The 26,259-nt window shown below is 43.0% G+C and overlaps 1 protein-coding gene across 1 annotated transcript in view; it reads right to left on the bottom strand.

Annotated features, from left to right (window-relative positions):
- The window catches only part of FAM135B (family with sequence similarity 135 member B), a 318,140-nt gene that overhangs the window by 115,223 nt on the left and 176,658 nt on the right, over positions 1-26,259 (bottom strand). Inside the window, exons 4-5 of the mRNA XM_084621351.1 lie at positions 9,541-9,680; positions 438-508 (exon numbers count right to left, since the gene is read on the bottom strand). Coding sequence (XP_084477477.1) covers positions 438-508; positions 9,541-9,680 — 211 coding nt within the window. The remainder of the gene's footprint in view (positions 1-437; positions 509-9,540; positions 9,681-26,259) is intronic.

Raw genomic sequence — 26,259 nt, 5'->3', positions numbered from 1 at the left:
CCTTGACCTAACTCTGGCCCTGACTCAGAAAAGCACTAGACATCTGCTTAAGTTCATCCTTATCCAGGACAACGCTGAAGCATATCCGGAAAAGCAACGCTTTCCCAAATCGCGGCCCCTGGTCCCACTGAGTGAATGGGAAAACTCCTGTTGACTGCCATGGTAGCAGAGTTAGAGGAGTGCCAAGCACCTCTGAAAATTCCACCCTTAAAATAGAAAACCTCTTACTGCAAGGGGAGGGATAAGAAAAATGCCCTTGGTGGGGGAGAGGTATGGGGGAAGGGAGGAAGAAGAATGGGCAGCCACCTCTGCAAGGGAGACAGAAGCCAAATCAGAGCTCTCCAGTTTCCGAAAGACCCTTTAACTTTCACTGAATTCACGTTACACGAAGACAGAGAGTCCCTACAATATCCATGGAGCTTTAAAACAGCACTCACTGTTGTTCACTATCAGTAAAGTGCAGGTCCAACTTGAGCTGAAAATCTGCTTCGCTTAATGCATCTTCCACCTGCAAAGAACAGAAGGGATGAGTTACCTGTGTAAGCCAGCTCACACAAAACCCAAGCGCAAAGCAATATTTTTGTCTGACAAAGAGAGTGCAAAGAAATGCAGGAGCGGTGTGAGAAAGCTACTGAAGTGCATACATAGAACATCTGGGCAATATAACTGGTCAGCTACAGCAGGATTCAGAGCTACTGTCCGGCTTTAGACATACAAATACACCGTTGCTCTGAAATGAGACTAAGTTTTGATGGCGTTAGCAGCAAGCAAACTTTCACTGAATGGAACATGCTTCAGAATGCAGAAGGAACACACATTATAAACTTTGCGTCCGGCTTTCAAAGAGCTTCAGAGGTGTTCAGAGCAGGGCTGTTCAGTCATAAGGTTTTGGCTCATCTCTACTCAAAAAAGTATGTAGAACAGGTATCGGCAACCCTTGGCATGCGGCAAGTCAGGGAAATCCGCTGGAGGGCTGGGACGGTTTGTTTACCTGCAGCATGTACAGGTTCAGCCGATCGCAGCTCCCACTGGCCACAGTTCGCCGTTCCAGGCCAATGGGGGCTGCGGGAAGCAGCCTGAGCCAAGGGATGTGCTGGCTGCCGCTTCCCGCAACCCTCATTGGCCTGGAATGGTGAACTACGGCCAGTGGCAGCTGTAAACAGCCAAACCTGCAGACGCTGCAGGTAAACAAACTGTCCCGGCCTGTCAGCGGATTTCCCTGACAGGCCGCGTGCCAAACGTTGCTGATCCCGGATGTAAAACATACTGGTTCAGACATGTTAATTTCCTATTATTTTACACTCAGAAATTTAAGAAGTTTGGTGAACTATTGTCATTAGTATATAAAATTGATATTATTTGTATTGTAGTAATGCTCAGGAGCCATAGTCATGAACCAGGACCCCATTGTGCTAAGTACTGTACCAAATAGAGAACAAAAAGTCAGTCCCTCACCCAACGAGCTGACAATCTAAATAAACCACAGAAATTAGAGACGGAAAAGTCGTAGTAGCTCATCTAGTCCAAACTCTGCCAGTGAAAGATTGTTCCACTGTGACAGACTGTACCCTCATGTTCATCCTTTTTACAAGACTATGATATTTTTTTGTACAAAATATGCCTTGTGAGTTATAATTTGAAAACTCATAATTCGCTGAACATTACTGTCCTGGTGAAATGTGTATGTCAGCATTGTATGTAAAGTTATAAAATTCTTTTGTATGATGTCAGTAAGGCATATTTTAAATCTGAGGAAGCAGCCCAGACCAGTTCCTCAGAGACAAAGAGCTAGCCATCACCTCAGCCAGGTGTCAGCATAGTCAAAAAGACTGTCACCAGATTAAGCAGCCATTCTTTGGCAGGAAGAAGGGTGTGAGTGAGAAATTTACATGTTGGCAGACAGACTTGCTGTCACCTGAACCCCAGCTGGAGATGATTCTCGAAGAGAAGAAATGATAAAAGAAGGGAGAACAGAGGACTCAAATCACCTCGCTCCCTTCATTTCTACTCACAGCATCAACAATGTTTGAAAGAGAAAGGAGGGAATTGAACTGCGGGAGGGGTCCTGGTTGAAAAATCCAGCCAGACTGCTGTGAAAAAACGGTGAGAGAAATCCTATTGCTTTAAGTCCACTTAGCTTGTTAAATCAGGTATTAGTTTTTCTTTTCTCTTTTATTTCTTTGTAACCAATTCTGATTTTTGTGCCTCGTTACTTGTAATACCTTAAAATCTATCTTTCTGTAGTTAATAAACTTGTTTTATTGTTTTAACTAAGCTAGTATATTTGGACTGAACCAATGGAGGGAACCTCCAATGGTTTGGGAACCTCCATTAGCTATAATAGGGTTTGTGCATATCATTTTCTATTAATGAAATGACAGAGTTTATAGGAGCTTGTATTGTCCAAGAAGGAGCTGGGCAGTACAAGGTGCACATTTCTGGGGACAAGTCTGGGACTGAGCATTTGCTGGTGTCACTCTGCACTATAATTCAGGAGTAACTAGCTAGAGCACTCATATCATTCAGACTGGAGGGGTGCTTCATGCTAAAGGCTGTTTATGAACAGGCCAGGAGTGGTTGTTCTCACAGCAAAGCAGTGTAAAAGGCAGCCCAGGTTGGAAAATTGACAGGACACAGCTGTTCAACAGTCCAAATTGAGGAATGTCACACCCACCCAGAACATTTGTCATGTTTTAATTCCTCCAAGTTTAGATGTTCCAAGTAATGGAAAGATCAACTTGCTGTTTAGGAGATTATTAGTCTGAATTTTATTGTGAATTTACTGAGAGCAAGGATTAGTTTTTCTTCTGCATTCATATAGAACCATGAACTGTGGTGGTTCTCAATCAATAACTACTGCAGAGTCCAATTACTGACAAAACAATCATAAATTAAATAGTTAATTCTGAGGTAATATCTTTTATTGGACCACCTTCTACTGGTGGAAGAGACAAGCTTTTGAGCCTACACAGAGCTCTTTAGGTCTGGGAAAGATACTTGGAGCATCACAGCTAAATACAAAGTGGAACACATTGTTTAGCAGAAGGAGTTTACACATGTTGCAAGGCACCACTCAAGACTCTGCAGTCATAGGACAAAGAAGGGTTAGTGGGTTACAGAATGTAAACTCAAAAGCTTGTCTCTTTCACAAACAGAAATTGGTCCAATAGAAGATATTACCTCACCTACCTTGTGTCTCTAGTATCTTGGGACCAATATGGCTACAACACTGCAAACAGTTAACCGCTTAGTCTTTATAGTTAATATCCCAATGAGATTAGAAGGGAGTTCATACCTCTCAGAGCCTTTGTTACAGGCTCTCTGAAGACTCAGGAAGAACGGACTTTATCGGTTTGCGATTGGCTCACATTAGGAAGATTTGAGTTGCAAAACATGAGGGGTAAAAAAATTTAAGGAAAGCTTAGATTGTGCAGAATCTGGATGTACTAAGCAGGCCAAATAAATACACCATTTGGGCCAGATCTGGCCGGCAAACGGAGTGTTTGACACCCTCATCTAATAGAGCTCACCATCAGGAAGTTTTTCCTGATATTTTATTGTTAATAAAAGAATTTGAATTTGTTTTTATGAAAAAGAAAGTAAGATGAGCTGCAAGTTAATTTATATTAACCTTGGAAAGAATGGATCTAGCGGTGCACCATATAGTTTGACACAATTAAAGCCAATCAAAATACATGCTAAAAATGAAAGCAGAATCTAATCCTCTAACAATTGTCTGTTTCACTTTTCTCAACCTGCAATGCAATGTTAGTAGAGTTTAGAACAATGCCTTACATATAGTTTTAGTTAACTGAAATACAAGCAGAAATCAGTTCTTCTATTACTAAAATGCAGCTACTTCTCAGGTACAACACGATGACTGTTTAACAGATCATAGCAATGCAGCATAGAAGCTGAAGAAGGTGTTACTGGTTAGTGTACCCTGTCCTCTACTTGAAAGAAAAAGAACTACTCCTCTGTGTATAATAATAGATTCTCTGCAATGACATTGCTTTACACCAGCATACTGTAGCATGTACTCAGCTCCTTGCAGCAAAAGATCTTGTATCAGTAACCCACTAAAGACATTTCAAAGGCACCAGACCTACACAGATATGCATGAATCATATGATACCTGGTCTAACATTTGCTTTAACTACATCTTGCAAAGGTGAAACAACATATTTTCACAAGCAACAAGAAGAAAGCCAAGGAAAGTGTGGGCCCCTTACTGAATGAGGGAGGCAACCTAGTGACAGAGGATGTGGAAAAAGCTAATGTACTCAATGCTTTTTTTGCCTCTGTTTTCACTAACAAGGTCAGCTCCCAGACTGCTGCGCTGGGCATCACAAAATGCAGAAGAGATGGCCAGCCCTCTGTGGAGATAGAGGCGGTTAGGGACTATTTAGAAAAGCTGGACGTGCACAAGTCCATGGGGCCAGACGAGTTGCATCCGAGAGTGCTGAAGGAATTGGCGGCTGTGATTGCAGAGCCACTGGCCATTATCTTTGAAAACTCGTGGCGAACCGGGGAAGTCCCGGATGACTGGAAAAAGGCTAATGTATTGCCAATCTTTAAAAAAGGGAAGAAGGAAGATCCTGGGAACTACAGGCCAGTCAGCCTCACCTCAGTCCCTGGAAAAATCATGGAGCAGGTCCTCAAAGAATCAATCCTGAAGCACTTGCATGAGAGGAAAGTGATCAGGAACAGCCAGTATGGATTCACCAAGGGAAGGTCATGCCTGACTAATCTAATTGCCTTTTATGATGAGATTACTGGTTCTGTGGATGAAGGGAAAGCAGTGGATGTATTGTTTCTTGACTTTAGCAAAGCTTTTGACACCGTCTCCCATAGTATTCTTGTCAGCAAGTTAAAGAAGTATGGGCTGGATGAATGCACTATAAGGTGGGTAGGAAGCTGGCTAGATTGTCGGGCTCAACGGGTAGTGATCAATGGCTCCATGTCTAGTTGGCAGCCGGTATCAAGTGGAGTGCCCAAGGGTCAGTCCTGGGGCCGGTTTTATTCAATATCTTCATAAATGATCTGGAGGATGGTGTGGATTGCACTCTCAGCAAATCTGCGGATGATACTAAACTGGGAGGAGTGGTAGATACGCTGGAGGGGAGGGATAGGATACAGAAGGACCTAGACCAATTGGAAGATTGGGCCAAAAGGAATCTGATGAGGTTCAATAAGGATAAGTGCAGGGTCCTGCACTTAGGACGGAAGAACCCAATGTACAGCTACAGACTAGGGACCGAATGGCTAGGCAGCAGTTCTGCGGAAAAGGACCTAGGGGTGACAGTGGACGAGAAGCTGGATATGAGTCAGCAGTGTGTCCTTGTTGCCAAGAAGGCCAATGGCATTTTGGGATGTATAAGTAGGGGCATAGCGAGCAGATCGAGGGACGTGATCATTCCCCTCTATTCGACATTGGTGAGGCCTCATCTGGAGTACTGTGTCCAGTTTTGGGCCCCACACTTCAAGAAGGATGTGGATAAATTGGAGAGAGTCCAGCGAAGGGCAACAAAAATGATTAGGGGACTGGAACACATGAGTTATGAGGAGAGGCTGAGGGAGCTGGGATTGTTTAGCCTGCAGAAGAGAAGAATGAGGGGGGATTTGATAGCTGCTTTCAACTACCTGAAAGGGGGTTCCAAAGAGGATGGCTCTAGACTGTTCTCAATGGTAGCAGATAACAGAACGAGGAGCAATGGTCTCAAGTTGCAGTGGGGGAGGTTTAGATTGGATATTAGGAAAAACTTTTTCACTAAGAGGGTGGTGAAACACTGGAATGCGTTACCTAGGGAGGTGGTAGAATCTCCTTCCTTAGAGGTTTTTAAGGTCAGGCTTGACAAAGCCCTGGCTGGGATGATTTAACTGGGAATTGGTCCTGCTTTGAGCAGGGGGTTGGACTAGATGACCTTCTGGGGTCCCTTCCAACCCTGATATTCTATGATTCTATGATTTTTATGTACATGCGCGTGTGTGTTGGGGGGGGGGAGGTGGGGGAGAAATAATTTAGAATTCAAGGAGTTAGCGTTGTCATAATGATCAAAGTAAAGGTACTTAAACCCTCCCAAAGTAATCTGTTATTTTGCAGTGCAGCATATGATAGCTCTTGGTGGGACCTGAGATGACGAAATTCCAGCCTCTACATATTGAATATTTGTCTTGAAATACCTGCAAGCATGTTTATCAAAACAAGACTTTTTTTTAAAAAAAGCGTATTGTTGTTGCTAAAACTCAAATCACAGTCACTGCTGGATACAAAGGAAATAATTATTATACAGCAAAGTTCTTGGAATTGTAGTCTGCATTTAAACTAGGGATTCAATCCACGGACTGTGCCTGAGACAGATCAAGTCTCATCCACCAAGTGTGGATGAAATTTGGCATCTGATTTTAAGAGATGTTGAGCTGCTACTCCCATTGAAATCAGCAAGAGTTACCAGAAGAATGAGAACTTACAAGATAAGATACTACAAAGTGCTGTCCATTCAGTGGAATATTTTCATTTCAATTTTCCCAATGCAAAAAATTAAAAAAAATTCAGCAAATCAAAATATTCCTATGGGAAATTTCAATTCTGCAGACGCTGCATTTATTCCAATAGAAAAGTCCTGACCAGCTCTACATCAATATAACCCCATTGACTACAACAGGCTTTAGATCAGATTCTTTCTCCAGTGTAAATGAGGTCAGAATCAGGCTCAAGGAGTTCTAGTGTAGCCTTTCCCTACAACAGCCCAACTGTTTCCCACAACTCCCAGCCATGATGGTTGGCACTAAAGATACAGTGGAGGGGCAAATGTGGCACACAGCAGGGAACAGCAAGGATTAAATGGCTTCTCCTCACTATGTGATGTGACGTGCACATGACTAGCTCTGAAACAGGGAGAGCCTACTTGAAATGTCTTTTCCACCCTGATGACTTTAGATACCTCCAAAACACCTAAATACCTTCAAAAATCTGGGCCTTGGGGCCTTTATCCAGGGATAGGCTTTCCTTTCACATCAATAATCTGTTGATCATGCCCTCAAGTTTTAGTGTAACACAGTTGCTTTGGAATTCTATATAAACACTTAGGTGTATATTCTCCTCTGGAAGACATCTTTAAAAGGCAGCTTACAAATAAAAAAAGTAAGCCAATGGAAATTCTATTTCCCTATGGCCAATTTGAGCAATTGGTGCTGCGTGCCTCCAATACGCAGGTTGAGAGAACAGAACCAGCTAAAAATTGACTGTAAGGAATCCCAGATTCATGTCGGGTAGCTCTACTCTACCATCTCACCCCAGAATGCATCATTCAGTCCTATCACCATTTACTGAAGAGCATGGAACCAACTTTTTATTATTAATAACAACATAATTATTATTATTATTATGTAAAAAGAAACTGAAAACCATGAGAAAATAAATTAGGCTCCTTTGTAACCCTGTGGGCTTATTCTACCTCACACCATAATTTCCAATAAAAATCAAAGTATGATGCATTCTGGGATATTAGAATGAGGCAGAGCCAACTGCCACAACACTAGAGAGTTTTAATGAGGCATATTTAAATGATGATTGGTGCACTCATTACCCCTCCAAGCCTCATAATTGGGGGCATCTTCCACCTACTGCTGGACTCCAGAGTTATTTCCAGCTTTCTAAGTGCAAAGGATATTTAAGCTTCTCTTGGGTTATGGAAACAGATCACAAGGAGAGACTCTACCCAAAATCTACCCAATATTACTATTTTTTTGTACTGAGTACACAGTTAGCAGCCTATCCTCTAGATGGAATTACTCAAACACTGTTTGGCCTTGCACACAGCTTGTTTATTGGAATATTTTATAAACCAAGCTCCGACAGCCAAAATGCACAGAGGATAGTGACTCAAGCACCCAAGTCGCCCAGTCTGACTTTCTAACTAATTTTATTGGTCATTGATCAGCTCTGTGCCCCAGTGACTCTTCCACCCTTATTCATGCAGAGTAGGACCTTCCTCCACTGCTTGCAAAGCTAGGCGTTACTTGATTGGAGGAAGGCTGGCAGGATGCGGTTCTATCGTGATAAATAAGCTGTCAAACAAAGGAATGAAAAGTACCAAAGTTTCTGAGTGACAAAGTGATTGTTACTTATTATTTACAGAGTGCCAGCAGTATATCCGGTGACGTGTAAATATATAAGTCGACATGGGGTCTGATTCTTCTTTCATTTACTCCTGAATTGCTCTGGTGTGACTTCAGTGAAGACAACGGAGTTGGTATCTGTGTAAAGCCAGTGTGTGAGTGGCGAATCAGGCCCCTGTCACTTCTTAGGAGCTTATTATCTAAACCACGCTCCACACAACACATCAGGCACAGGGATGAGTTTGAGCTGGTGTGAGGAATCTGGCAGGATCATTTTCATTTTTGGCAGGAAAAACTGTCCCAAATGCTAATGCAGCAGTCAGCATGAAGCCACTCAGCCCAGTGGAAGTCACTGTAACTTGGGGAGAGAGACTGATTAATGACAGATTTTGCATCATGAGGGTAAATTAATTTGCAGCTAAATTTGTTAGAATTGTTTTCTGTCAAATTTCACAATATGTGAAAGGAGGGTATTTTTTCCTTCCTTCACAGTTCATGATTGTCCATTTCTCATATAAGCATACATAAAACTAGAAACAAAATGTTTTAGGAGAGAACACAGGAGATCAATCCCACGGTAAGAATAGAGGAGAGGAAGCAGTTCAAATGAGCTTACATTAGGTTTTTCTAGTAGCTTTAACTAAAACAGACCTTATACCATAATTGTTTTTAAAGCTACTTGTACGTTCAGATAAGCCAATGCCAGAACACTGAATCTGCTCTTCCTTGAATTTCAGGATATTAAGAGAAGCAGGGGAGGGGAAGAGGTTGAACTGCCAGTCCCAAACCTAACCCGGGGAATTTATTCCAGATTGTCTGCAGGACCAGAAGGGTCTTATTTTCTGAATTTCTGTAAGAGCAGCTGATCTCTTGAGATCTTCATCGTTACTGAGAGCAGGTATGAATGACAGCATTGAATGACAGTCCTTGTACAGAGGCAACATAGGGATGGGCATACCAATCAGACTGTATGTGTAAACAACGTGGGAGGAAGGCACAAAGAACATGCATCTCCACGCTGTGAAAGGATAAAGCAGAATTGCGCAGCCGGCTCTCTAGGGAGCACAGGGATTGCTCCTTCCCTAGTGCCCACAGGGCTCACAAACCATCCAAGAGAGAAGGTGGGGCCATGACCCTGCTCCCCCCAACCTCCCAATAGCAGCCAGCTCTGGGTGTACCAAGTGGGGAAAAAGGTTGTACTAGCCAAAAGGACGCTGCAGACTGCACACTCCCCATGTGCCCCAAGAAGCTCCAAGAGAGATGGAACAGGTCCTCCAGTGCTGGCTGGAGCACAGATGACATGACCAGCCATCGGTTTCAACTCTGTTCTAGAATCCAGTTGAAAGCCTGACATCTGGATACCACCTGCACATTATAACAGAAAAGTATCCATTTTATTCACATCCAATGAAAACTCACCCTCTCGCCATCTAGGAGTAAGTGGACCCTGAAGTTCATCGATTCGTTAATAACAATCTCTTCGTTCCTGTATAAGATCTGAAATATTCTACTGTGCACGCTGTTCTCATGAACGCAGGCTGAAGAGAGGCTAGAGTCACCTGCACAAAACACAGACAGAGCATGGCTTTAGATTTTTGCAAAGAGATCATTTTCTAGCTTACATTTCAGCTTCCAGGATTAATTAGGCCCATTGTATTTAAATTTGTAATTACACACTCGCATTCCTAATAATTAATGTTAATTGAGCATAATGTTGCAAGATAATGGTCCCCTGCTGAGGCATTTAAAGAAAACAAAGCTGCAGCAGGCAGGCTGCTTTTTAAAGGAGGACACTGACATTGTTTCTAATGATGGAGATGCCCTGTAAGGTTCTCCTGAGAGACTTAGGATACTTAAGCAGCTCATCAGAACCCTATCCAAGTGACTTGGAATCTGTAAAATTTGTCTGGGTACCTTCTGAGAAAGCAGATACATCCATGGAATACCATGGCTGGGGCAGAAATGACAGTTCAGCTGTCCCCTTTTTGCTCTAGGCTAAAACATAGAAGTGCAATGACACCACAAGATAACAACACAATGAAAGGAAAAGATGTCTACACTTTTCCTAACCTCCACAAATTCTGTGGGATCCTTGGAACACTGAGCATATGACAGCTGCCCTCTTGGGTGACGCACTGGAAACCTGCAGAGCTAAAAGCATGAGTTGCTACAGTCTGAGGTAAAGATGCTCTCTAGTTAGGGCTATAACAGACTCACATCCAAGTAACAGACTGACTTAGCAGTCTATAGGGCCAGCATGCCCAGTCGCTGATCGAAGGGTCTCTGGTGTTCAGAGACTTTCAAGGTTGTATCATAATTTTGTATCAATATCCTCTAGTCATTATACTTCTATTGCTTAGGTGCAACCACGTCCCTGCAAAGCTTCCTCCCATCCAGCCCTACCCAAAGCCATTTTGTGACAATGTGAATTTTAAAAACATTATTCTTGAGCACAGGACTGGCCCTATAGGTTTTGTCACCTAGGGTAGAAAACATTTTCAATGCCCCATCCCTAACCCTGCTCAAAATGCACAAGCAAAAGCAATAATAACATCTGTCAAGAAAAAACAAGTGGACCAAGCCCCCACCAAGGATTTGATACCCCTGAACATTGGTGCCCAGGGTAGCCACCCTGATTGCCCACCCCGAAGGTCACCCCAGCTCACATAAGTTCTGACTGGTGGTTTTCTGGAATATTATATTATTATTATTATTTATTTGTATTAACAGCATGCTTAGAAGGCCCAGTCACAGGCCAGGACCCCATTGTGCTAGGAACTGGTCAAAATTATCCTCATTGCTTCGAAGAATTTACAATCTAATTCAACAACTCTCTTGGCTTTCAAGCGAGTCTACTTAAAAGGTGCAGAAATTTTGCTCCTGTAAAGAGAGGCAGAATTGAAAAACCTAAGTCTCTTATCCCTATTCTGGAAAGCACTCAGGCGTGTGCTTTTATGAACAGGAAAGGAGTTAAGCAAGAGTTTGAAATGCTTTCCTGAACTGGGACCTTTGTGCAGATGTTTTGTACTCATCACAGCTGCCAAATGAACAGAGCAAGCAACACTATGTCATTTGCAAACCCAAGGCTACAACTGCACCCCTGCAAGCCGGGAGGTCTGAGGGAGCACTGGTTTGTGAAACTCTGATCAAAAGGACGTGGCACTGAGTGAATTCTGCTGAATGGAACACTGTTGATTTACTTCTCTCCAGTGGGTGGAAAATGTGTATACAATGTGCAGTCCATATCTCTGGCTACTACTATAGGGGGGCAGCATGGAGTATTTCCTATTCTCTATTTTATTTGCAAAAATTAAAATAAAAAGGGGGGAGTGGTATGGGAACTCCCTAAAAGCCAAGCATGTTGCCAGCCAGATAGGCAATGGAAAACCTGGTACTACAGCATAATAATCTTCATTGACTATTATTTAGCAGCAGTCTGTTTGGCCTGTACCACATACATAAATAAAGACAGCCCCACTGCCAAAATGTTTACTATCTAAAAGGGTTTATGGAGGAATATGAGTTATATACAGATCAGACCAAGTTCATTATTTACCAGGTCCATCTGGCTGAAACTTCAAACTACATACAAGTCAGTTTTCCAAACTCTGATTTTTATCAAACACACTTGGGAATATACAAATTATTTCCTCTACCCAATGTCTTCCCATCAGGTACCCTGGACAGCTGTTGCTCATAAGTGTGGATAATACAAAAAAAAGCATATTTACTTTCTTGCACTACAGCTGTTCCAATAGAATGCTTGAGCCAGATGAACTCTTCAAAGGCATGCAGTCATATTTATTTTAATTTAAACCTCATCATTTTAGAGATACCTGGGAAATTATATTACAGACATAATGTATTCTTATTCCTATCTGACAGACAAAAGGGCTTTGCTGTTATTTGATTTGGATATTGATATACTGGTTCTCTTCGGAGATGGAAAGTTTAATGTAATTTTCATTTCAAACACATTCCTGCCCAGACCACTGCTAGTGGATAATTGGTTTAGAAGTTAGATTTGCATGGCGGCATTAGATCCACCGTTTTTATTGTGAAGGTCGAAGTCAAAGATAGCCAACAATGCCTTAGATTCTATACAATAAGCTGAATGGATCCAATGCCTCAGGACAAAGTTCCATTCAGCTTTGAAATTCAACATGCCCTATGTTCACAGAGATCAGCATTCCTAGAGGGCTGCAGGGTTTCAGAGAGGAGAGTTACAATGAACTAGCAGACTAATCCCACAAAATGCTGAGCACCATCCACTCCCAACCTACTTCAGCGACTGCAGCCTTCGGCTCTGCATCCAACCCCATTCCAAAAAGTCACTATGCCAGAGTGTGATAGGAGTCCCCGTCGAGCAGTGTGTGGTGGCGTGCAGAATGCTCCGCCATGCTGTACGGGATGCTGGCATCCTGTCCCACATAGATACAGCAGAATGGCAGCATCATTGCTGTATCAAAGGCCCTCCACGTTGATGCTATATAACTATAAGAGTTTAGGCAGAAGACATGCATGCTGTTTTAAAGGTGAACTGACAGCCAGTCCGGCCCCTTGGGGTCCTTTATTTCTCCTGCTAGTATAGATGACATGGCTAACAGCTCAAACATTATAAAGAACACAGCTCCTATTCTGTTGAAATGTTGGCAATCCTATCATTAGTGCCGAACATAGAAAATCAAGGGGCCTTAACTAGGGTTGCCAACTTTTCAATCGCACAAAACCAAATACCCCTGCCCTGCCCCATCCCTTCTCTGAGGTCCCACCCCAACTTGCTCCACCCCCTCCCCCTCCCTCTGCCACTTGCTCTCCCCCACCCTCACTCACTTTCACCGGGCTGTGGCAGGGGGTTGGGATGCAGGAGGGGGTAAGGGCTCCAGCTGCAGGCTCTGGGGTAGGGCTAGAAATTAGGGGTTCAGGGGGGACTCCAGCTGGGGCAGAGGGTTGGGGTGTTGTGGGGGTATGGGCTCCAGAAGCGAGTTTGGGTGTGGGACGGGAATCCAGACTGGGGGAGATGGTTGGGGTGCAAGGCAGCCAGGGAGGCTTGCTGCAGTGCCCAGCGAATGGGAGCTGCAGAGCCAGCACTAGGGGCGTAGACAGAGCACTGAGCCTCCCTGGCTACTCATGCGTCTAGGGGCTGCAGGGACCTGGCAGCTGCTTCTGGGAGCCACACGGAGCTAGGGCAGATACTAAGCCTGCCTTAGCCCCGGGCCCCTACTGCACTGCTGAACGGAGCTGCCAGGGTCCCTTTTCAACCAGGCATTCCAGGTGAAAACCGGACACCTGGCAACCCTAGCCTTAAATCCCACTAGGTTTCATTTGCCAATTTATCTGCGCAAATGGGAGGATTTTCATCATCAAATTCATTTTGGTATCAGGGGGGTAGCTGTGTTGGTCTGTATCCATAAAAACAACAAGGAGTCTGATGGCAACTTAAAGGTGAACAGATTTATTTGGGCTTAAGCTTTTGTGGGTAAAAAAAAAACACTTCTTCAGATGCATGGAGTGAAAGTTACAGCTGCAGGCATTATAGACTGACATATGAAGAGAAGGGAGTTACCTCACAAGTGGAGAACCAGTACTGATAATGCCAATTCGATCAGGGTGGATGTAGTCCACTCCCACTAACCTCCTTATCAGTTATTGGGAGTGGACTACGGGAGATTATTGGGAGTGGACTACACCCACCCTGATCGAATTGGCCCTGTCAGTACCGGTTCTCCACTTGTGAGGTAACTCCCTTCTCTTCATATGTCAGCTTTTACCCATGAAAGCTTATGCCCAAATAAATCTTTAAAGTGCCACCGGACTCCATGTAATTCATTCTAGTGTTATAACTGCTCCCAGCTTGGGTGTGAATTTTTGGTACACTTCAGCTTGAATTTCATGCTGTGTGTGTAATGCACACATACATGTGCACATGCACAGACAGACACACATTCCGCTCACTCTCCACAAAGTTAATAAAATACATAAATAAATTAAATGAAAATTAATTAAAAAAAATCTGGACAGAGACCAAGAAATGGATTTTTTGTTCATTTTTTTTGAAGGAGGGGTTGATTTAATGCAAACCTCCTGGTGTTTAAAATAACCTCATGTACCTTTTGCGGGGTTCAGTCTCATGCAACTTCTGCAATTGGCAACACTGCACCAAGACAATTACTAAAAATGCTGAGACTGATCAGCCTCATGTCCTTACACAAAAGAACTCTTCTGTATTTTAAAATGTCCTGAACCCTTTTTCCCCCCCAAAGAAGGATTTTTTTTTTAATTCCTATGGTTTTGAATACAGTTAGCAGCCATTTAATTACTGCCTGCAAAGAAAAGCCACACATTTCCCATCATGCGAGGGGGCCAAATTAGGAAATAAACTACATAAAGCTTCATCAGATGTTACTCTTTTCTGCCTGGCAAGCTTGGCTCTCTGTCTCTTTCCCCTGTGGGGATAGCTAGTTTGTGTCCTGATCCTGCAAATGCTTGCACACATGTCAAATTTTAAGTATGTGAATCAAAGTCAATGGGATTACTCACATGCTTAAAGTTGGGTCAAGGCCCTGGTCTGTGTAAGTGCTTACATGGTCTCCATTGTCACAGTGTCTCACTTCACAGACACTAATTAATTAATTCTCACCACACTTCTGTGAGGTTGGGAAGGTTTTGTAATGCCAGTCTAGACTGCACATGGAGACACAGAGAGATTGAATGTCTTGTCTAAGATCACACAGGAAGTCTGCTGCAGAGCCAGGAAGTGAATTCTACTCTTCTCCCGTGTCCCAGGCCAGTTCTTGAACTACACAAGATCTCCTTTCCCCTATATAATATAACCAACAACAACGCATCACATATCCCACTGCCCTGTAACTCTAGATGTTTCTAATAAGCAATAATGAGGGCTTGTGTTTTTCAGGATATATTAATTTCACTTTTCAGGGTTCATTTTTAACAATTTTGAGTTCTATGTAGATATCCATAAATTGGGTTTTTTAGGGCTGTTTCAATACATACACAATGTACTGCTTCAAACAGCACTACGTTAAAACACACTAGGGAACCTTTATTGCACACCAGCAAGGCCTACATGGACCAATTAATGTGCAACGTTATTTAGAAATCACCCCCCCCCCCCGCTGTAATCTGCATTACTGCTCCATGTAGACAAGCCCCTAGATACATGCTAGGGAGCAGTGCCTTCACTTACATAAACAAACAGCTGTGGGAAAGGAGCAAAGTCAACACAAACTGAATAACCAATTCTGGTGTTTATTGGATAAACACCAATTTCTTTGTATGTGTACCAGAGCATTTTATTGGTGTTTATCAGTTCAAACCTAAAATCAGAAAACCTAGATATAAGATATCATCAGAAAAGCCTTGGAACTTGGCCCATGATTAGTCGTATTAACAATGACTAGTTTGCCTAAAGCAATAATTTCCAGTGGGGGGCGGGAGGGAACATAACCCTTAAATAATAACAGGCATCTTTCCTACAGATTGGAAGCAGCAGCAAAGCTCATCAGTGAAAATGCTGAAATGTGTGCAAAGTATGTTCTCCCCAGAGAAATCTAATTATGATCCCCACCCTGAAGCAAATTATGTTCCACACAACATACCTATTAGTCTCTTTGCACTAGATTGACACAGCCCTTTTAAAACTGCGCAGGGAAGGAGACATCCCTTATTCCTCCCCACACACATTTAGTCCTGCTCAGATTGTGACCTCATGTGAGGACTGACAGGATTTGAACCTGGGCTTTCAGGGCTACTGGGTAAATAGCATCCTCATGCTGTAATTTAGCCCCTCCCTGCAACACACAATCTGCAGAGGTTGCAGGCCACGGGAAGTTCTGCCTCTATTGAGCCGACTGACAGTTGTCTTAGTGACTTCTTATTGGCTCCTTGATCCCATTGAAGCCCATGGGGTATACCAGGAAGTGTCCAGCCAACAATGTAAATCCCTAGTTAGCTGCCATGATTACCATGCTTTTCTGCCTCTGAACTTCTGCGACTGACCTCAGCTCTGACTTGGATCTTGACTGCCAATTGACTCCCAAAACTCAAACACTGACCCTGAAACCGACCTTGAGCTCCATTCCTGACCCCATCTCTGGCTCTAGCCTCAGCTTGACTCCTGACTTGGACTCTGCACTTGACTCCGACAAGCTTGACCCCTGGCTTTGGTTCCTGGCTCCCAAGCTCCTGCCACTAGTCCTGCCTACCTTTGCCCAGGATCCTGACAGTTTGCCTGGACTCCTCATAACCCATGAAGAAGGTTGGCCCTGTGGGGACATGGCAGGAGGAGGCCACTCCCTACCCAGCATGTCCCAAATGGCACTAGATACACCTGAATGAGTTGACAGCCCCCAGAAGGGAACTTCTCATGTTATGAACAGAAGTGGTGCAGCCTACATGGCTACATAATGAATATGCCTTGTTGCAATGGAGACTGCCAAAAATTTAGGGGTTTCCTCCACCAATGTCTTCTGCTCTTCCAGTTCTGACCCTGGTTCTACCCCACAGACCAGGAAAAACTAGGATTTGTAATTAGTCTCTTGATGCCCCCCAATTCTCAGTGGAGCACATCGAAGGCACAGCAAGCCCTCACCACACCTGCAAGTCGAGGTTTGCCTGCACATCCTAGGGAAGCCCCAGCAAATTCCCCTTCAGTGAAGTTCCCCTCAAGTTCTCCAGAGCTGTGGACAATTTTATAGATGCCAATACAGCAAAAGCCTTGGCCTTCCTGGTTCAGCAAAAACCAGGGCATGGCCACACAGAGACTATAGATGGCTCACTCCTGTCCTCAGGCCTGGTAACAATCAAAATAGTACCTCTGGAAGTTGTTATCCAGGACTACTGAGAAATCATATGATCCGCTCATCCCACTTCCCCATAATTCTCAGAGTCTCATGGCTGGTCGCTCACGACCCACATGTCCTCTGGTGGGAGCAGAATGTCAGTTTCCACTCTAAATTCTGTCAGCAAGTTTGTTTGCGCACACCACTGGACAAGTCCTGGCTTCAAGACGCAAGTCCAAGTTGCTGCCAAGGTACACTCCAGTCCAGGCTGTGGCCAAGCTGGGACCACTGTCAGAGCTGGCTCTTGCTTTTCCCGCCAAGTACCATGACTGCAGATATTTTGTGAGGGGAAAAAAAGTGGACATCTTACCACCACACCATGACTACGATTGTCCGACTGAGCTGCAACCTGGGGCCAAGATAACTTCTGGCTGCATCTATGCCACATCAGAGCTGGAGCTGGACACCTGGTGATCCTATCACCAGGTTAACATGGCCAAGGCATGTATCCATCCTTCCACCTCCCCTGCCAGTTAACCTGCACCTACACATGTATTACCGGGCTCTCAACCAGCTAACCATCAGAAATTGTTACCCCCTCCCATTCATGACAGAATTGTTGGACCACATACAATCAGCCCAGGTATTTACCAAGCTTGACCTAAGAAGAGACTACAATCTGGTGCAGATTTATGCAGAGAATGAGTGGAAAATGACCTTTTGAACTGGTATAGCCACTATGAATACTTGGTAATGCTATTTGGTCTTACAAATGCCCCAGCAATATTCCAGCACTTTGTGAACAAGATATTTCATGACATCCTAGACCAATATATCATAGTCTATCTCAATGATATACTCATCTTCTCAGAAAGCTTTGAGTAGCACATTCAACATGTCTGGTAAGTCCTGTATCAGCTCCAACAACATGGCCTATTTGTAAAACTCAAGAAATGCAGTTTCAACCAGCACTCTGTGCAGTATTTGCATGACATCTTGTCCCTTGAGGGCCTCAGAATGGACCCTGGGAAGGTGGATGCTGTTCGGAGCTGGACAGGCCACAGGAACATCAAGGAGCTCCAACACTTCCTGGGATTCACTAATTTTTATAGGCGCTTCATTCCTGGGTTCTCAGAATGAATAGCCCCACTGACAGCACTCCTCCACAAACATACCTCCTTCACCGGTCTTGAGAGGCTCAATGAGTGTTCAATCAATTCAAGAGGGCCTTCATTTGTGCTCCAGTCCTGATCCATCCTGACCTGATGTGTGTCTTTGTCATCAAGACTGATTAATCTCATGGAGCAATCGGGGCAATACTTTCCCAAAGATGTGACCCCCAATAGCACCTGCTCCCCTGTGCCTATTAATCCCTGAAAAACACTCTGGGAGAACAAAATTAAGAGATTTTATATAAGGAGCTTCTAGCAATCAAAGCTGCCTTTGAGAAATGATGACACCACCTCAAAGGTGCCTGTGTAATCTTTGATTTATGCATTCCCAATTAGTAATTTAAAAATAAAGAATAAAACCAAACCTAACTCTTTAGGTGTCAATCTCTAGGGCAGTTACAGATCATTTAATTTAGTGGAGGATTGTGTATGACACAATAAGTGATAAAATCAATTATTTTATTGAATATACAGTAGTTAGTTAAGCGACAGGCATCACAACATAAGCATACACTTCATTTATACTCACATTCTAAGATGAAATGATGCATCCCCTGGCTGAGAAAAATCAGTGTAATCCTTTCTCTAATGGTGCCTTGATGGTGGATGGATGCACCTATCTAAAATCAGCATACTACCCTTTTTATAATCAATTATAATAATGCTCCTTAATTAATTAACATTAAATCTATTTTTACCATGTGTGTATTTCTGCTATGATAATTTCTTCTTTCTCATTGCCTATTTAACCATCTGCATAAATGCAACACCAATAACTATGAATACAGACAGTATTTTCCAAAACATTAACATTTTATCTGAAACACTTGTAAAAAGCAGATAGGATCAAAACATGTTTACAACATGAGCTGGGGTTATGCCCTAATGTATCTAAAATTTGCCTCTGAATTGTCTCATTTCTTTCATATTTTATTAGGCCTCGCTTGACTATTGTTAAACCTACTTTTAGGAAATAGATTTTTGGGCCTACTTACATTTCTGTATAACATATGCAAGCATCCTCTCTATAGGGTACAGGCATAGACTTTAAGGTAAAAAGGTACCATCATGATCATCTAGTCTGACCTCCGACACATTGTAGGCCACAGAACCTCACTCACCCCTCCTTTAATAGACCCCTAACCTCTGGCAGAGTTACTGAAGTCCTGAAATCATGATTTAAAGGCTTCAAGTTACAGAGAATCCACCATTTACACTAATTTAAACCTGTAAGAGACCTGTGCCCCATGATGCAGAGGAAGGAGAAAAAAACCCAGATATACAAAGATCATGTAGAGCCGTGGTCCCCAGCCTTTCTGTGAGAATAGAATATTGCTATTCCCAGAAGACTGTGGCGGGCGCCGGACACCCCGCCGCCGAAATGCAGCCAAGAAATGGCAACGCTTCTCAGCGGCATTTCAGTGGGCGATTCAGCAGCGCGGTGTCCTGCGGGCGCACAAAACTGCCCCGGCGGGCGCCATGGTGCCCACGGGCACCGCGTTGGGGACCACTGATGTAGAGTATCTCCACATGGCAAAGGCGCTGAACCAAAAAGACACCTTCGATGTACCCTGTTCCTCACACATTTTTTACCATCACCAATGCCTTGCTGCAAAAAGGCGAATGTCTTGCCTACCACGCCCGCATGGAGCCCCTGGCTTTGGTTCCTGACTCCCGAGCTCCTGCCACTAGTCCTGCCTACTTTCCCCCAGGATCCTGATATTTCATCAAATGGGGTGAAAGCGATCAGGGCTTGATGAAGAAAGGGTGGGGTGTGGAAGAAATTTTGGCTCTGCCCTTGCTCCCTCCCCAGGGCAGTGGCCAGGAACACAATGAGGGAATAAGCTATTCTATGAATAGGGGTGAAGTAACTTATTCTTTTCCCAGGGCAGAGGATCTCTGCTCTGTCCTGGTGGGTCTATGCCTCACCCCTGCCTAAGGGGCAAAGATACAATCAAGCCTATTGTTATGGTTCCACATATTTTACCCTATAGTTGCCCCAGATTGTTATCTTTGTTCTAAATATAATCCTATATTTAGAATCATCGAATGTCAGAGTAATGAGGGCACCTTTATGGAAGCATTAATGCAGTTTGTATCCCTCCCTCTGCAAAGTGCATCTCGGCAGGATATTTGAGATTTTATGACATGTGTTAAATATGTGTGGGAGGGATATTAAACAAGCCTGGAAAGAATCAGTACAGAGAACAGGCCTAACTCATTTGTAAACTCATTTATATTCTTCACTTTATGATGTTGTTTTTCTGTAAATTCCTTTAATAAACCAGTACACCAAATAAGATGATTATTCAAACACTGCGGACTTCTTCAATCTCTCTTAATGACTACGGAAAACAATAAAATTACACCAGCGTGCAAATAAACAAAGACCCTTGTGATGCTTTGGGGTTCACCGAGACCAGTAAGGGCTTGTGTCACCACCTACCCTGTAATTCTAAATGCTTCTGTGCAGCTTTAGCTCAGGGCTCTGACACCAGAAGCCAAAAAGGACTTGGTCATTCTCCTTTGTCTGGAAAAAAACAGTTTTGCCTCCTTGGTCTGTTTACAAACTCCAAACCCTAATATCAGAAAGCCTCCATAATTTCACATACAGAGTCATTACATACATTTCACAGTGATATTAATGAGCAGTGTTCGTTTTCAAAGGCTATATTACGAGACACCTTGCAATGGATTCATGGCAACAGTGTGTGAGGTGTGTTGAGCTACTCAGGCCAGCTGAGTTTTACTGTTCTGTACCAGGGAGACCCTTGCCATCTGGCACTAGGGTGCTCTTGGGGTCAGAATACTAGACTCTCCTAAGCCTTACTTTAAAGAAAGAGCTACTGTTAAAGAGTGTATATGAACCAAGCTGCTGTATTAATAAAGTGTGGTACACACTGTAAAGATGTGAAGAGCAATTTACCCTTTAACATTTGTATTTCCAGTTAATAATATACAGCTGCAAGAAACAAATCCTAATTTGAGTTCTTATATGTCCCCTACTACCATAGCATCCAAAGTACCTCACAATCCATTATAGGTAGGCTAGAACTATTACCCCCATGTTACAGACTGAGAATTAAGGCACCAATAGCAGTTAGATGTCTAAATACCTTTAAAAATCTGGCCTTAAGTGACTTGCCTAAGATTAGACAGGAAGTTTGTAGCAGAGCCAGTAATCGAACCCAGGTTTCCTGACTGCCTGATCGGCACCTTAACCAGTGGACCATCTTTCCGCCAGAGTCTGAAGCTCCCTCTGACTTCAGTGAGCTGATACCTTGAAAAGTCAGGCCTAGGATGTTTAATTGCTACGGCTCTGTGTGACCTCTATTTACTTTTAGCTTCCCTTGCTGTTGCCACAGTTTATAGGCACTCGCAGTCCTGCTAACTTTGCTATGGAAAAGTAGAACCTGTATACATTCCTTGAATGAACATTAAAAACCAAGCACTATAAAGTAAAAAACCCACAACAAAAGACCAGAAAGTCTCATGCAAATAGAACTGTTTATCTGACTTACTTCTTCCTTTCCCATCTATTGGAGCCAAATGCCTTCTTAAATAAGAGCTAATTATAGCCGTATTACAACTAATCAAATAGTTGTAATTGTTCCAACCCTGTACTGGAGCTTTCATTTCCCCTTTATAAACGAAGCACATTCTACATTCTGGTGGCTCTGGAGTGCAGCGTAGTTATAGACAATGCGTGTGTCAATTAACATGGGTGGGGTGAGGATTTATGAATGGCTGCAATAGAGAGAAGAGCCAAAGTACGGATGCAAAGTACAGTAAAAGAGGTGACTTTGGGACAGAAAGCGACAGTGTATATTAATGATCCACTGCTCTGTACATTAACAGGCTGCGTGGTTAACTATGCTTTTGTGACACTACGACTGTCATTCCAGATGGGTAGCGGTAGGCTACCAAATTCAGTGACTGACTTATTAAAAATCAGCGAATTGCAAATAAAAACTGAGCTGATTTTTTTTTTCTCCTCAAACCTAACGGAAACATGTTTCAGGCTAGATCACCTTTTTCCATGAAACAAACAACCAAACAGCCAAGCACAGAAGAGAAGGGACTTAGTAAATGCCAAGGCAATACGCATGGCATTCCACAGCCCTACTCCCACAGAAGTAAGGCCTTTTCACTGCTTCAGTGTTCTGAGTGGAAATTGTGACAATTTCAAGGATTCCCAGCCACTTCCTGGGGCCCCACTCAACCCTGGAAAACAGATGCTCCCTTGTCCACATCGTCCCCTCTCCTATTTTCTATACACCATGCAGAACAGGATGCCCCAGGAGTTAATGCTGGCAACAAGACATTGTGGATGAGGATAAATGCATCAGCTGGGACATGGGATGGCGGGCTTTCATGGCAGTAGGCCCAAAACGATGGAATTCACTCCTGCAGGAAAAAAGGATGACAAGAAGATCAGCACCCTCAGAGCCAAACACAAACCTCACCTCTGCAGCTTTGCTCTTCCGTGCAGAATCTCCTAACGTGCTGTGATTTCTGGGCACAAAAATTCCCCCTCACTTACCCTGTGCTCCCCACTGGAGTGGGATTGAGAAGAAATTTTCTTGGCACAGAGCACACTGTATGGATTTGAACTCTGGAAAGTGCTGAGATATGATGGCGATGGGAGTGGTATAATAACCTGACCAGGATACTGTACTTAACATGAAGGGTGAAATTCTAGCTCTGTTGACATCAGTAGCAAAACTGCCGTTGACTTCAACGGGGCCAATATTTTACCCCAGGGGTCTGATTCACATTTACACTAAGGCCCCTTTACACAAGTTTAATTCACACTCACTATAAAGCCACTGTACGTTGCCTGAGGGGTGTATAAGGGTCTTCGTATAAATGCAAATCCAGTCCTAAAAATGTTGTTATATGAATAATGGAAGCCCCTGCAAAAAGCCCAAACCAACCATGAGACATTTCTCCCAGACCCAGTGCAGTTGTGAAGCTGGGAACACAAGATCTCATTTTCAGTCTTCCACACTGTCCACTCAGTCAGCTCAGTAGTGTTCAGTCTAGACTACTGTCTTCTCTTCAATTACAGGTAAACAGAAATAGATTATTCCTATCCAATTCCTCCTAGCCATCAACCTGCCAGCTATTTCCCATTGTTACTGCTACAAAAGGTTTGTGCTCAAGTATAGGGGTGACAGCAAATGAGGGTCACACTGAAAGCAAGGTGACAGCAGAAATCTCATTTTGTTGGAATGGAGAGGCCATGCCTGAGTTACAGAGAAATGTGCAGAAGGGAGTCAGGTACAAATAATTGATTCTGTCACGGCCTGTCAGAATGGAAAGCTAGCCATGATCAGTGTGGGTGATGAGCAGCTTCTGTCCTGCCTTTCCCATCACTGCTAATAAACCATTTAATGGGAGGAACTCTATGAATACTTAACAATAGAAAGATAAATCAGTGATGAAATAAACACATATCCCTGTATGTATTTTACACACACACCATTACATAATTAATTTGTAAGCACTTAGAGGATAATAGGGTTATAAGGAATAGCCAGCATGGATTTGTCAAGAACAAATCATACCAAACCAACCTAAATTCTTCTTTGACAGGGTTACGGACTTAGTGAATGTGGAGAAGCAATAGGTGTGACTGCTTCTTTGAATAGCTAGTCCTGGAACGCACAAGGGTAGATGCAATTCTTGATCTAGTCCTAAGTGGAGCACAGAATCTGGTCCAAGAGGTGAATAGATAATAGTAGCCATAATCCAATTAAAATTAACATCCCTGTGTGTGTGTGTGTGTGGGGGGGGAATACCAAAGAAACCCACCACAGTAGCATTTCATTTTAAAAACAGGAACTACACAAAAATGAGGAAGCTAATTAAATGGAAATAAAAAGGAACAGTCATAACAGTGAAATGCCTGCAAACTGCATAGAAACCATTTAAAACACTATAATAGAGACCCAAACTAAATGTATATCCTGAATAAAATAACAAAATAAAATAAATAATAACAACAAACAACAACAGTAACAGGACAAAAAATACCATCATGGCTAAATAGCAGAGTAAAAGAGTCAGAGATAAGAAGACATCCCCTAAAAATTGGAAGCCAAAAGCTACTGAGGAAAATAGAAAGGAGCATAAACTCTGGCAAGTCAATGCTAAAGGTATAATTAGGTAGGCGAAAAAAGAATTTGAAGAAAAACTAGCAAAAGACAAAAACTAACAACAAAATTTAAGTCCATCAAAAGTAGGAAGCCTGACAAAGAATCAGTGGGGCCAATGGACGATCAAGGTGCTAACAGAGCACACAAGGAAGACAAATTAGTTGTAGAAAGGCTAAATAAACTCTTCGCATTGGTCTTCACTACAGAGGATATGATGTAGATTCCCACACCTGAGCCATTCTTTTTAGGTGACAAATCTGAGGAACTGTCTCAAATTCAGGTTCTCAGTAGAGGGAGTTTTGGAGCAAACAGATAAACTAAACACTAATAAGTCACCAGGACCAAATGGTATTTGCCCAAGAATTTGGAAGGAACTCAAATACGAAATTGCAAAGCTACTAACAGTGGTACGTAACCTATTACTTAAATCAGCCTCTCTACCAGATGAGTAAGGGTAGCTAATGTAATGCCTGTATATATATTTTTTTAAATAAAGGCTCCGGAGGCGATCCTGGCAAGTACAGGCCAGTCAGCCTAACTTCAGTACCCGGCAAAATAGATGAAATTACAGTAAAGACAAGAATTATCTGACACACAGATGAGCATTTTATGTTGGGGAAGAGTCGTATTGGCTTTGGTAAAGGGGAATCAGGCGTCACCAAATTATTAGAATTATTTCAGGGTGACAACACACATGTGGACAAGGGTGATCCAGTTGATATAGTGTACTTGGACTTTCAGAAAGCCTTTGGCAAGGTCCCACACCCAAGGCTCTTAAGAAAAGTAAGGAGCCCTAGGACAAGAGAGACGATCCTCTCATAGATCAGTAATTGGTGAAAAGATAGGAAACAAAGGGTAGGAACCAACTGTCAATTTTCACAATGGAAAGTGAGATATAGCAGGGATCCCACAAGAATCTCAACTGGGAGCAGTGCTGTGCAACGTATTAATAAATTATCTGAAAAAGGGGTAAACAGGGAGATGCCAAAGTTTGTAGATGATACTAAATTACTCAAGATAATTAAGTCCAAAGCTGACTGCAAAGAGTTACAAAGGGATCTCACAAAATTGGTGGGCTGGGCAACCAAATGGTAGATGAAATTCAATGTTGATAAGTGCAAAGTAATGTACATTGGAAAAATAATCCCATGTATATGTACAAAATGATGGAGTCTAAACTAGCTGTTCCCACTCAGAAAAGAGATCTTGGAATCACTGGGGATAATTCTCTGAAAACATCTGATCCATATGCACTGACAGTCCAGAAATATTAGGAACCATTATAAAAGGGATAGATAATAAGACATAAAATATCATATTGCCACGATACAAATCCATGGTATACCCACATCTTGAATACTGTGTGCAGTTCCGGTCAAGCCATCTGAAAAGAGATATGTTAGTATTGGAAAAGGTACAGGGAAGGGCAACAAAAATGATTCGGGGCATGGAACAGCTTCCATATGAGTGATTAAAGAGACTGGTATTTGTTCATCTTTGAAAAGAGACGACTAAAGGGGGGATATGACAGAGGTCTACAAAATCATGTGGAGTGTGGAGAAAATGAATAGGGAAGAGTTATTTACCCCTTCATACAACACAGGAACGAGGGGTCAGCCAATTAAATTAATAGGCAGCAGATTTAAAACTAACATAAGGAAATACTTCTTCATGCAATACACAGTCAATTTATGAAACTTGTTGACATGGGATGTTGTGAAGGCCAAAGTATAGCTGGATTCAAAAAAGAATTAGATAAGTTCATGGAAGATAGGTCTGTCAATGGCTATTAGCTAACATGGTTAGGGATGCAACCCCATGCTCTGGGTGTCCCAAACCTCTGACTGCTAGAGGCTGGGATTGGATGACAGGGCAAGGATCAGTCAATAATTGCTCTGTTCTGTTCATTCCCTCTGTAGGATCTGGTGCTGGCCACAATCAAAAGACAGGATACTGGGCTAGATGGACCATTGGTCTGACCCAGTATGGCTATTCTTATGTCTC

Source organism: Lepidochelys olivacea (assembly GCF_965140295.1).
Source record: "Lepidochelys olivacea isolate rLepOli2 genome assembly, chromosome: 2".
In the NCBI taxonomy this organism is placed as follows: domain Eukaryota; kingdom Metazoa; phylum Chordata; order Testudines; family Cheloniidae; genus Lepidochelys; species Lepidochelys olivacea.
Note: the sequence above shows the minus strand (reverse complement) of the source record. Positions and strands in the feature narration are given on the sequence as shown.